Below are 13,583 nucleotides of genomic sequence, written 5' to 3'. Positions count from 1 at the left end.
CTAGCGGTCCTCCACCCCCTGAAGCCCCTAGCTGTCCTCCTAGCCCCTAGCTGTCCTCCTAGCCCCTAGCTGTCCTCCTAGCCCCTAGCTGTCCCACTAGCTGTCCTTTTAGCTCTCCTCCTAGCTCCTAGCTCTCCTCCTAGCCCCTAGCTGACCTCCTAGCTCCTAGCTATCCTCCTAGCTCTCCTCTTAGCCCCTAGCTGTCCTCCTAGCTGTCCTCCTAGCTCACCTCCTAGCCCCTAGCTGTCCTCCTAGCTCCTAGCTCTCCTCCTAGCCCCTAGCTGTCCCCCTAGCTGTCCTCCTAGCTCTCCTCCTAGCTCCTAGCTGCCCACCTAGCCCCTAGCTGTCCTCCTAGCTCCTAGCTATCCTCCTAGCTGAACTTAGCTCCTAGCCCCTAGTGGGTCAGGAGGGAATAACCCTGGGGAGTCTGAGGAGGGAGAGTGGAAGGGCTTTGGGTCGAGTCCCGCCCTGAGGCGTGGGTAACAGTGGAGGGCTGATCTCATCCCCAGAGGGGCGGTTCACCGACGTCCTCCCAGGAAATGAGTTAACACTACACCACTCCTATTGGTCCACACAGCCTGGAGGCAGAAGCACTGGCCGTTACCGTGGAAACTAGGCGGCGTGTGTTAAAGGGTTCGGAGGATGTGTCTGTAGACCTCAAGACCACCAGGGTTCAGCGCTACCCGCACTACCCCCCCCCCCCCCCCCCTCCTGGATTTTACTTATGACCTCTTGGACAATACTTTGAATGAATTGTGATTGTGTATGCAGTTGTTGCTATGGTGACTAGTGAGTGATGACTTTGAGTGGTGCGTCTCTGTGCGTCTCTGTGTGTCTTCGGATTGTTGGCGTCGTTCAGAACATTAAAGTTTCAGCAACTGTCCGTGAGTCTTTGTTCGTGCTGGAGGTCTGCGCTCATAATACATGACGAACTCCCAAGGGTTGGGGACCTACCAGAGGGTCTGTTTCTGGCCGTAGTTATTTTAATATTATGGGTTGGGTCCCTTTTTTTTATTCGAGATTTTGTCAATCAAACTTTTGTATATTCTTTTATATTCTTAATCATAACCTAAATTCATGAAGTAGGTTAGTAGGTTATGTTTCCTGTTTCCATCCTTCCAGCATATATAGAAGGTCACGCCCACTTGTGATGTCACTAAATCTCATCAGACGGTTTGTAACAGAAACACACTCTGAACTGGTGGCAAAATATCATAATATAGGCTACTTTAATACGTATTTATACTGGTCAGTCTACGATGTCGCGGTGAAAGTCTCGAGTCGTCGTCGTCCCCCTCCCCGGTCTAGATCATGGATGCTGTTTAATGGGAACGATGGGATTAAGCAGACTGTTGTGGATGTGGAGCGTCTCCCACGCTCTGCTGCCGGCGGGGTGTCGTAGCTCTGACGCGTTTCAAATTGAAACCAATCCGGTTTGAGTGCGGCGACCCCCTACCCCACCCATCAGCCCCGCCTCACCGCACCCAGGCACCCCTCCACCATCACAGTCTGCAGAGTCACAGACCCCGATTCGGACCCAAATCAAGACCCAGACCCGCTCAGGCAGCCCAGCACCCCCGTTAGCTTCGCGTATCGCCGGTGTATCTTGCGGGTTTATCAGGTCTCTGAGCCGGGATGAGTGCGGAGGGAACGACCGTGGACATGAAGGATGTGGAGCTGACTGAGGTGGAGCCGACCGAGAAGGAGGTTGAGCCGCCCGAGGTGGAGCAGGAGAAGGTGGTAGAGCCGACCGAGGTGGAGCAGGAGAAGGAGGTGGAGCTGACCGAGAAGGAGCAGGAGAAGCAGCCGATGACCGGTGGGGGAGAGGCCACCAACGGGGACGCGGCGTCCTCCCCCGCCGCGGAGAACGGTAACGGCACCGTGAAGGTTCTTCTCCCCGAGGAGGAGACCGAAGCCAAGTTCACCGGTCTATCGAAAGAGGAGCTGCTGCGCGTGGCCGGCACACCAGGGTGAGCGCCTCAGAGCATCCTTCACAATAAAGACCGACCTCATGTCAGCTCGTGATCTCCATCCATGATGGAGGGGGGGGGGGGGGGGGGGGGGGGGGGGGGGGGGGGGGGGGTTGTTACCGGACTGCTCAGCTCTAGATTATGAAAACGATATATAAAAAAAATGTAAAAGCACAAAATGTACCCCGATTTAATGCTAATGCAGAACCGATCCCTAACGCCGCTCTCCTCCCGGGGGAGCAGATGGGTGCGAACCCGCTGCGCGCTGCTGGCTCTCTTCTGGCTGGGCTGGCTGGGCATGCTGGCCGGGGCGGTGATCATCATCCTGCAGGCCCCGCGCTGCCGGACGCCTCCCGCGGTCAGCTGGTGGAACCAGGGCCCGCTGTACCAGATCGGCGACGTCCAAGCCTTCGCGGACAACCTACCGGGTATATATACGCGTCTACATTTTAGATCTAAACAATATGTTGCATTTATATACGGTACCCAATATATCTAGCATTCTATAGCTCTACAGCAGTGCCCAATACATCTCAGCAGTGCCCAATACATCTAGTATTCTATATCTATACAAGCAGTAGCCTACCCTACACACCTAGTATTCTACAAGCAGTACCCTATACATCTAGTATTCTATATCTATACAGCAGGGCTCAATACGACTATTATTCTATACCTATATAGCAGTGCCCAATACATCTAGTATTCAGTATCTATGCAAGCAGTACCCAATACATCTAGTATTATATAGCTATAAGGCAGTGCCCAATATACATCTAGTATTCTATATCTGTACAGCAGTGCACAATACATCTAGTATTCTATTTCTATACAAGCAGTACCCTATACACCTGGTATTCTCTCCATATGTACAGCAGTGCCTATAGTATTCTATATCTATGTATCTGTGCATGGATCTCTTGATTCAGACTGACAGTGCTGGGTCATGTTGTTCTCTGAGTGGATTATGAACGGAAGGTGGACTGGAATGTTCTGATGACATCACGCCCCTCTGCACCCCGCCCCTAGATGGGGCCAGAGGGAGTCCCTCGGTCAGGGTGGCCTCATCTTCATCATCATCATCCTCACCTCCACCATGAAGAGGAGGAGGATGATGATGATGATGGTGGTGGTGTGAATTGTATAATGTTAGTATAGTAAAATGTTTGATTTGGGTCAATGTGCACATGGAAAGTTCTACGAGTTTGTCCAGATAGACTTCAAGAGCTAGAAGATCACTAATCACAGACGGTCTGTGAGCACGGAGATCACTAATCACAGACGGTCTGCGAGCATGCCGATCACTAATCACAGACGGTCTGCGAGCACGCCGATCACTAATCACAGACGGTCTGTGAGCACGCCGATCACTAACCACAGACGGTCTGTGAGCACGGCGATCACTAATCACAGACGGTCTGTGAGCACGGCGATCACTAATCACAGACGGTCTGTGAGCACGGCGATCACTAATCACAGACGGCCTGTGAGCACGGCGATCACTAATCACAGACGGTCTGTGAGCACGGCGATCACTAATCACAGACGGTCTGTGAGCACGGCGATCACTAATCATAGAAGGTCTGTTCATCAAGACCAGAGCTAGATGAGATGTTTGGTGGTCGGATGTTTCTTGAAGATGAGGAGGGATTCTATAGACCCCAGGGTACTATGATATTAACTTGGTACTCAGGGAGCTAGGTAGCGAGGGAGCTAGGTACCATGGGAGCTAGGTAGCATGGGAGCTAGTTAGCATGGGAGCTAGGTAGCAGGGGAGCTAGGTAGCATGGGAGCTAGGTAGCGTGTGAGCTAGGTAGTGAAAGATCTAGATAGGGTGGGAGCTAGGTAGCGAGGAGAGCTAGGTAGCGTGGGAGCTAGGTAGTGAGAGATCTAGGTAGCGTGGGAGCTAGGTAGCGTGGGAGCTAGGTAGCGTGGGAGCTAGGTAGCGTGGGAGCTAGGTAGCGTGAGAGCTCGGTAGCGTGGGAGCTAGGTAGCGTGGGCGCTAGGCGTGCGTTGGGGCTGGGTCTCACTGAGGTGCGGCTCTTCAGGCGTGCAGCAGAAGGTGAGCCAGCTGGCCAAGCTGAAGCTGAAGGGCCTGGTCCTGGGGCCCGTGCACGTGGCCCCGGAGGACCAACCGCAGCGCCTCGACTTCCACAACATCTCCCCCGACGTCGGGAACCTCCGGCAGTTCAGAGACCTCCTGCAAGCGGTCCACAAGAAAAGTAGGTCATCCTCTTCCTCCTCCACCTCCTCCTCCTCCACCTCCTCTCTCCTCCTCCACCTCCCCCTCCTCCTCTCTCCTCCTCTTCCTCATCCTCTTCCTCCTCCTCACCCTCTTCCTGTTCCTCCTCCTTCTGCTCTTCCTCCTCTCTACCCATCCCCCTCCTCTTCCTCCTCCACCTCCTCCTCCTCCTCTTCCTCATCCTCTTCCACCTCCTCCCCCTCCTCTTCCTCCTCCCCCTCTTCCTGTTCCTCCTCCACTTCCTCCTCCTCTTCCTTGTCTTCCTCTTTCTCCCCCTCCTCCCCCTCCTCCCTCCCCCTCTCTCTCCCCCTCTTCCTCTTCCCCCTCCTCCTTCTCATCCTGAAAGTTGTGCTTTCCAGACATGTTCTTGGTCCTGGATCTGACTCCTAACTACCATGGCAACCAGCCGTGGTACTCCAACATCACCGTGACGACGGTCGCAGAGGAACTGAAGGTGAGACCAGTACCTCAGGACACTGTGTTGCCATGGTGACACGGAAGACCTGCTAACCAACCTCCCTTCACCGTGTGTGTGTCTGTCTTTGTGTGTGTGTGTGTGTGTGTGTGTGTGTGTGTGTGTGTCTGTCTCTGTGTGTGTGTGTGTGTGTGCGTGTATGTGTGTCAGTCCGCCCTGATGTTCTGGCTGAAGGAGGGGGTGGACGGGGTCCAGCTGGCGGGGGTGGAGCAGGTGATGACCGCCGAGCCGTCTCTCTGGGCCGACATCCGAGCCATCGTCCAGAACCGCAGCGATGACGTCGACACCAAGAAGTGAGAACACCCCCATCTGGTGGCCACCGGCAGACACACACACACACACACACACACACACACACACACACACACACACACACACACACACACACACACACACACACACACACACACACACACACACACACACACACACACACACACACACACACACCTGTATGCATACACACACATATATTTATATACTCACACAAACATATATATATTGACACACACACACACACATTGACACACACACAAACATCTGTATGCATACACACACATACACACATATATTTATATACTCACACACACACACACACAAACATATATATATTGACACACACACAAACATCTGTATATATACACACACAAACATATATATATATACACACACACACACACACACACACACACACACACACACACACACACACACACACACACACACACACACACACACACACACACATATTTATATACTCACACACGCACACACACAAACATATATATATTGACACACACAAACATCTGTATATACACACACAAACATATATATATACACACACAGCCACACACACACAGCTATATACACACACACACACACACACACACACACACACATACATACATACATACATATATATATATATATATATATATATATATATATATATATATATATATATATATATATATATATATATATATTTATATACTCACACACACAAACATATATATATTGACACACACACAAACATCTGTATATATACACACACAGCCACACACACACACACCCACACACACCCCCCCAGCCCGGTGGAGCCCTGCTCTACCTCCGGAGCTCCACGGGGGGTGGACCCTAACCCCCCCGTGTGTGTGTGTGTGTGTGTGTGTGTGTGCAGGGTCCTGGTGGGGGTGACGGACGGGGGGTCCGCCCCGGGGGTCTCCGCCCTGCTGGGCTCCAGCGGGGTGGACCTCCTGCTGTCGGACGTCCTGCGCTCCAACGCCGAGGACGCCACTGAGCGCGCTCAGTCCGTCCAGCTCCTGGTCGCCGCCCACCCGCAGGGTCGGCTGGCCTGGAACCTGGGGGGGCGGAGTCAGGGTCACCTGGCCTCGCTGGTGGGGTCGTCCGGGGTCAAAGGTCACCAGCTGCTGCTGTTCACGTTGCCGGGGACGCCCGTGTTCAACTATGGGGACGAGATCGGCCTGTTGGACCAGGTACACACACACGCACACACACACAGACACACACACACACGCACACACACGTGTGCACATGAGCACACACACACGCAAGCACACACATAAGCACGCGCAGACACGCAAGCACACACGAGCACAAATACACACGTGAGTGCACACACAAATGCGTCCACACACATACTCACACACATCAGTACACACATAAGTTAATACAACGTACATAGATATGCATGATTATAAATATATACACATACACACATATACTCACACACACACAGATAAATCTTCTACTTTGGTATTATATATTCTTAATGGTAAATCGATCATAAACAGAGACCATAGATTATTATTAATAATTATTATCGATAATCTCCCGATTTGTTTGTGCCTCAGGAGACTAAGTTTCCCACAATGCTCTGGGACTCGCCGGAAGCAGAGCAGGAGCTCAATGGAACCGCAAAGGTAAGATATGAACACTTCAGTAAAGTATTAGGTACTGTATTATGTACTAAAGTATGTGCTAAAGTATGTGATACTTCATACTATGAAGTATCTCTAGTGCCCAATACATAATAATTCTATGCAGTATCTTAAGCACATAATACATACTACTTAATAATACCGCAGTATCTCTAGTACCTAATGCTTACTATTACTCTCCCCCTCCCCCCCTCTCCCCCGTCTCTCCCCCTCCCTCCCCCGTCTCTCCCCCCCTCCCCCTCTCTCCCCCTCTCCCCTCTCCGTCTCCTCCTCTCTCCGCCTCCCTCCGTCTCCCCCTCCTCTCTCTCTCCCCCCTCTCTCTCTCCCCCCTCTCTCTCCCCCCCTCTCTCCCCCCCTCTCTCTCCCCCCCTCTCTCCCCCCCCTCTCTCTCTCCCCCTCTCTCCCTCCGTCTCCCCCTCTCTCCCCCCACCCCCTCTCCGCCTCCCTCCGTCTCCCCTCTCCCCCCCTCCTCCTCTCTCTCCCCCCCCCCCTCCTCCTCTCCCCCCCTCTCCCCCCCCCCCCCCCTCTCTCCCCCCCCTCCCCCCCCCCTCCCCCAGGAGGACCAGGAGCGCCGGTCCTCCGTGCTCCAGGTGTTCCGGGATCTGTCCGAGCTGCGTGCGGCCGAGCCGGCGCTGCTCTACGGGGACCTCCTCCTGCTGCACAACGCCTCCTCCTCGCTGGCCTACGCCCGCGTCTGGGACCAGAGCGACCGCTTCCTCGCCGCCTTCAACTGGGGCTCCGAGGAGGGCGTGGCCCTGGACCTGTCCCACCCCCTGCTGGGCCCCGAGGGCGTGGTCGTCATGGCCGCCGGCGCCCAGGGGCCCGGGGCAGCGGGGCCGGGGGCCGCCGTGGCCCTGGAGGCCGTGCAGCTGGGCCCGGGACAGGCGCTGCTGATCAAGGTCCCCTACCGCGGCTAGCGGGGGGGAGAGGAGGGGGCGGGGCTCCCAGGGGCCTCCCATGATGCACTGGAGAGATAGATGTATTAAAGGGACGATATGTAACACACGACCAACACACGACCATATTAGGTCACAGGAGATGGAGGAAACGTGCTTCAGCGCACTGCGCTCGTGTTCGTTAAGGGTCTTCAACCTGGCTCAGCGTCTCAATGATGTGAGCCTCGGCTGCAGTACCGGTTTTAAACACTAGGTGTCAATGTTACATATTGATCCTTTAATATCTATATATTTATAGATGGAAAATATATATATATATATATATATATTCATATCTAAATATTAGGATCACACATATGGAATGGTAAGGTTAAGAAATAGGAGTGTTAGTTTAGAGATGGTTAAGTTTAGGTGTTAGGTTAGAAAAGGTTAAGTTAAGTGTTAGCTTGGAAACGGTCCGTTTAAATAAGGGGTCACCCTTATTTAAATTTATTTAGGAGTTAGTTTAGAGATGGTTAGTTTAGGTGTTATGTTAGTTTAGGAGTTAGTTTAGAGATGGTTAGTTTAGGTATTATGTTAGTTTACGTGTGAGGTTAGATATGGTTTGTTAATGTGTTAGGTTAGAGATGGTTAGTTTAGGTGATGAGTTAGAAATAGTTAGTTTAGGTACTAGTTTAGAGATTGTTAGTTTAGGTGTTAGGTTTGAAATGGTTAGTTTTGGTGTTGGATTAGAAATGGTTAGTTTAGGTACTAGGTTGCAGATGTTTAGTTTAGATGTTAGGTTAGAGGTGGATAGGTTAGGGATGGTTAGTTAATGTGTCAGGTTAGAGATGGCTGGTTTAGGTACTAGGTTAAAGATGGTTAGGTTTCGGCTATGTTGTGGGAGAAAGCAATGCATCATGGGAATAATCGCCAGAAAGGTTCATCTTCAGATCTTCAGTCAAACCTCTCCTCCCCTCTCCCCTCTCCTCTCCTCTCCTCCCCTCTCCTCCCCTCTCCTCTCCTCTCCTCCCCTCCCCTCCCCTCCCCTCCCCTCTCCTCTCCTCTCCTCTCCCTCTCCTCTCCTCTCCTCTCCTCTCCCCTCCCCTCCTCTCCTCTCCTCTCCTCTCCCCTCTCCTCTCCTCTCCTCCCCTCCCCTCCCCCCTCTCCCCTCTCCCCTCTCCCCTCTCCCTCTCCCTCTCCCTCTCCCTCTCCCTCTCCCCTCTCCCTCTCCCCTCGCCTCCCCTCTCCTCTCCTCTCCTCCCCTCTCCCCTCTCCTCCCCTCTCCCTCTCCCCTCTCCTCTACTCTCCCTCTCCCTCCCCTCTCCTCCCCTCCCCTCCCCCCTCTCCCCTCTCCCCTCTCCCCTCTCCCTCTCCCCTCGCCTCTCCTCTCCTCTCCTCTCCTCCCCTCTCCTCCTCCCCTCTCCTTCTCCCCTCCCTCTCCTCCTCCCCTCTCCCCTCTCCCCTCTCCTCCCCTCTCCCTCTCCCCTCACCATCCCCTCACCTCTCGTCTTCATCCCCTTGCTGTTGTATTCCCTTACATAGAGCAACTAGAATCAAATCTATGATGTGGTCTTTAAAAATAAAATATTGACTTGGAAAGTCAAATTGATGTAACAAGTTGAGTGACTGTGTACTTTAGCCGTGATTGGTTGACGGCAGAATATAATTCTCTAGTCTCCTTTTGACTACACTTGAAACATCAGTAGTTTATATTTATCTATAGTACATAGAGATCGAAGAAGAAAGCTGTGTTAGAAGGGACTCACGATAAAATCTGGAGATTTAGCAGGAAGCTCGGGGCAATTCGCTTTGGACCGACTGTTTGAATCCAGGGTTTGCCAAACGTCCTCCTGCCATCAGTAAATGAACATTCCCTCGGGTTAGACAGTCTCTCGGCCCCCTCCTCTCATCGTCTGAAGAGGGACTGCAGACATAGGGGTGTGTTTCGTGCTCATGATACATTATGCTAACTAGTAGGTCTGAAAGATTTGGGGAAATAATCTCATTTGATTGTTTCGACCATATTGCGATCGCGATTTAGTATGCGATTATTTTTTAGGTTCTGTAGAATTCAATAAACAAGCAATAAATCATTCTATAGTATGACCAACACAACATTGAAAGCAGTCAACATATAAACAGCTCTTTCCTTTAGGCCAGGCCTATGTGTTGTGAATTGATGCATGAATTTATATTATAACATCTCTATTTAACTATTGAATTGTAAAAGAAAAAAATATATATTTTAATCGCATCCTTTTGCGATTTGCATACGTTCTATTACTTCGCGATGTTGGTTTGAATTCGATTTATCGTTAGCCCTACTAACTAGCCAACATGGATGTAACCTCCTGGAAAACGATGTCACTGAATCAGAGTCGGTAAACCAGCTGGTCCATTCCAAACCAACCCTTCTGTTTGGCCCTCCAGTGCTGAGGGGCCAAACCTTACACTAGTTTGCCAAGCAAGCTCTGTTTGAGGAAGCAACGTGTGACACAGCGTGATGTGACACCCAGTGCTACACCTCTCCAACAAAGTGACATCATGGAGCCGAAGTCTGAAGGAGAGGGAGATGCACAGAGTGAGAGAGTGACATATAGAGCCAATTATTGTGAGTGAGATATATACATAGTGACAGAGCAAAATATTGAGAGAGAGCTAGAGAGACACACACAGAGAGTGAGAAAGAGATTGAGACATAGACAAGGTGCAGGATGAGACATAAATAACACAATAAAAAAAGTGAGACAGCGAGTGAGCAATAGAGTGAGACATAGAGAGAAGAGTTTATTTTTCTCTGTTCCTCATTGCTCCAAGGGCTGTAATCCTAATCTGTCACCCCATATTTAATCTGAAACCAGATTAACCAGACAACGATCTCTGCTCTGCCCTCACTACATAAACACTCTCACTACATGAACACTCACTGACTATATGCACACTTTCTCACTATATGAACACTGTCTCTCACTATATACACGCTCATTACATGAACACTCTCACTACATGAACGCTCACTATATGCACACTTTCTCACTATATGAACACTCTCACTATATACACACTCATTACATGAACACTCTCACTACATGAACACTCACTATATGCACACTTTCTCACTATATGAATGAACACTCACCTTATACACACTCACTACATGAACACTCTCACTAAATAGACACTCTTGCTACATGAACACTCTCACTACATGAACACTCTCACTATATAAACACTCTCTCACTACAATAAGAGCTGACTGTCTCCCTGTTGATTAGAGGTAATGGCTAGAGCTCTGCCTGGATAGACGGACAGACAGACAGACAGACGAATAACACACGAGAGGAGGAGGCAGCATGAGGTGTTTTCTCCTCAGGAATGGAGATCTCTCCTCTCTTGCTAGTCAGTTAGCAGAGAGCAGTTCACTAACCACAGAGCTAGCCAGTTAGCAATGAAGAGTTAGCAAACCAATTAGCAGGAAACACCTAGCCACGCAGTTAACAAGGGACAGTTATTTCTCCAGCAAGCAGGGAACCCCAACCCATTACTTTGCAGGGAACAGATAGGTAACCAGTTAGCGTTGAATAGTTACTAACCATTCTTGAAGGCGCTCAATTAAGGGGGTATATATATCACTGGTTGTCATGGTGGTCATCAATGGTTGTCATGGGGATAATCACCGGTTGTCCACACAGCACTGTTTACGTGTAACCCGTACCATGCAGTCTATAGTTTTACAACTTCACCGTACCTAGATCAATATTGTTGATTATATATCAAGTGAATAATGTATCCATACTGTATCATATATCAAGCTTTCAGAATCACGTGAATCATGTGTTTGTATAGCCTTCTATATGAATCATATGTACCTGGCCTAGCCTGTGAATATAGTGAATAGTGGTATTCTCCACCGCGCGCCGCGCACGAGCCAAGCGGTCTGAACTTTGACAGCAGCCAACGGATTTCTCCTCGCGTGCGTCACACCGCACACGGCGGAGCATGCGCTGTCCGCCTTGGCGCTGCCGCGGACGCCGCTCGCGGCACACAGAAGTGTTTGAGTAAAAGAACGAGACTCCGGGGGGGGGGCAAGAGCGGCTCTACTGCCGCGCTCCACGACTGGGGGCTCCCGGAGGGGGAGAGAGGGAGAGAGAGGGAGAGAGGGAGAGAGAGAGAGAGAGAGAGAGAGAGAGAGAGAGAGAGAGAGAGAGAGAGAGAGAGAGAGAGAGAGAGAGAGAGAGAGAGAGAGAGAGAGAGAGAGAGAGACTCCTTCATACCAATGAGACCCTCGGAGTCGCGTGCCTGACGCGGCGGTCGGAGCGTAGCACGTAGCACACAGGCGCAGTTTCAGGGATTTGAACATATAACCTGCCGCTGTCTTTTCACGAAGTAAAGAGAGAGAGTGAGAGAGAGTGAGAGAGAGAGAGAGAGAGAGAGAGAGAGAGAGAGAGAGAGAGAGAGAGAGAGAGAGAGAGAGAGAGAGAGAGAGAGAGAGAGAGAGAGAGAGAGAGAGAGAGAGAGAGAGAGAGAGAGAGAGAGAGAGAGAGAGAGAGATGTGACGCCCGCGCGGCAGATTTTCCGCCGACAGTTTCCGCGGAACGCAGCGGTCTGGGATGCTCACATCTCCCGCCTCGTGTCTCCCGGAGCCCCGTGACCACCAGCCAGCCACCGCGCCACCTGCAGCCCACTGGAGGGAGCGGAAAGCCCGCTGGTCGTACGGTGGTCGTCCCCGGTACAATGTCACAGCCAAGGAGAACCGCTGACAGCACCTGCTCCCCGCGCCGTCTCTACACCGGAACCACGGACGTTCGCTACGTTTTAACCGACATGATACCGGCGCTGTGTGACGCGATCTACCGGACACTGTGATCTCTCTCGAGGGTCGGTCGAGTCTGGCCGTTTGACGCGGGACCGGATTAGATTCGGTTCCCGGCGGCTGTGTGGAGGAGGGGGGATGCTGATCGGAGGGCGCCGGGGAGAGTGAGCTCGCCTCGGGCTGAACACCGTGTCACCGGGCCGCTGGATGACGTGAACATGGGCACCGTCTTCGGTCTCCTGTGGCTCGTGAACGTGTTCCTGGAGGGCGCGCAGGCCCAGGGCGTGTACGGTAAGGACCGGAACCGAACGACACCGTCCCGAGACCCGTTTATAGCGGGTTGACCTTGTGAGGAAACCGGGTTGTGTCTGTGAGTGTGTGTGTGTGTGTGTGTGTGTGTGTGTGTGTGTGTGTGTGTGTGTGTGTGTGTGTGTGTGTGTGTGTGCGCGTGTGCGTGTGCGTGTGCGTGTGTGTGTGTGTGTGTGTGTGTGTGTTCGTGTGTGTGCATGCGCGTGTCTGCGCGCGTGCCCACGCCTTGTGTGTGCGTTTGCGTACGGGTGCGTGTGCGTTTGTGTGTGTGTGCGCGAGAGAGACAACAGGTATCAGACTGCGGTGGCCCGGGGCGCTGCCCGGGGGCTCGGCCTCCTTTACGTCCGTCTCCGTGTACCGTTGTGTTTTTTCCCGCCATAGAGCCAACACTCCGCCCGCAAGCATCAGTAGTTAGCGGGTGCCACGCGCGGCCTACGACCTGTCGCTCGTGCGGGCGGCCTGCGTTAATGGCGCACGCGCTAGTCATTATTTTACTAGATGTGTTTATGACTACATCTGAGTATCATCAAGTATGGAATTATATGAGTAGGCCCTTCTATTATCAAACACAATAAATAAATGAACACAATATGTGATTACTACACCTACATACTACTGTAAACTACTAATACTACCATTACACTACTAATACTACCAATTCTAATACTACCAATACATACACGACTAATACTATCACTACATACAGCACTACCAATGCATACGGTAGGCTACTAATACTACATACAGCACTAATACTACCAATACATACGGTACTAATACTACATACAGCCCTAATACTACCAATACATACGGTACTAATACTACATACAGCACTAATACTACCAATACATACGGTACTAATACTACATACAGCACTAATACTACCAATACATACGGTACTAATACAGCCCTAATACTACCAATACATACGGTAC

The 13,583-nt window shown here is 51.4% G+C and overlaps 2 protein-coding genes across 3 annotated transcripts in view; both read left to right on the top strand.

Moving 5' to 3' along the window:
• Nucleotides 1-1,226: 1,226 nt before the first annotated feature.
• LOC115544336 (4F2 cell-surface antigen heavy chain) lies at nucleotides 1,227-8,573 on the top strand. Of its 2 annotated transcripts, XM_030357231.1 has the most exons (9): nucleotides 1,227-1,707; nucleotides 1,768-1,970; nucleotides 2,214-2,398; nucleotides 4,019-4,192; nucleotides 4,572-4,666; nucleotides 4,838-4,980; nucleotides 5,868-6,183; nucleotides 6,562-6,630; nucleotides 7,206-8,573. In XM_030357231.1, the coding sequence occupies exons 1-9, from the start codon at nucleotides 1,636-1,638 to the stop codon at nucleotides 7,563-7,565; spliced, it is 1,617 nt and encodes a 538-aa protein (XP_030213091.1). In that variant the 5' UTR covers nucleotides 1,227-1,635; the 3' UTR covers nucleotides 7,566-8,573. The 2 variants fall into 2 exon arrangements, with proteins under 2 accessions (XP_030213091.1, XP_030213090.1); XM_030357230.1 differs by having other exon boundaries at nucleotides 1,235-1,970.
• Nucleotides 8,574-12,041: 3,468 nt separating this feature from the next.
• The window catches only part of mdga2a (MAM domain containing glycosylphosphatidylinositol anchor 2a), a 25,881-nt gene continuing 24,339 nt past the window's right edge, over nucleotides 12,042-13,583 (top strand). The window contains exon 1 of the mRNA XM_030357266.1: nucleotides 12,042-12,630. Coding sequence (XP_030213126.1) covers nucleotides 12,558-12,630 — 73 coding nt within the window. The 5' untranslated portion in view covers nucleotides 12,042-12,557. The remainder of the gene's footprint in view (nucleotides 12,631-13,583) is intronic.

This window comes from Gadus morhua, chromosome 5 (genome assembly GCF_902167405.1).
Source record: "Gadus morhua chromosome 5, gadMor3.0, whole genome shotgun sequence".
Taxonomy (NCBI): Eukaryota; Metazoa; Chordata; class Actinopteri; order Gadiformes; family Gadidae; genus Gadus; species Gadus morhua.
Note: the sequence above shows the minus strand (reverse complement) of the source record. Positions and strands in the feature narration are given on the sequence as shown.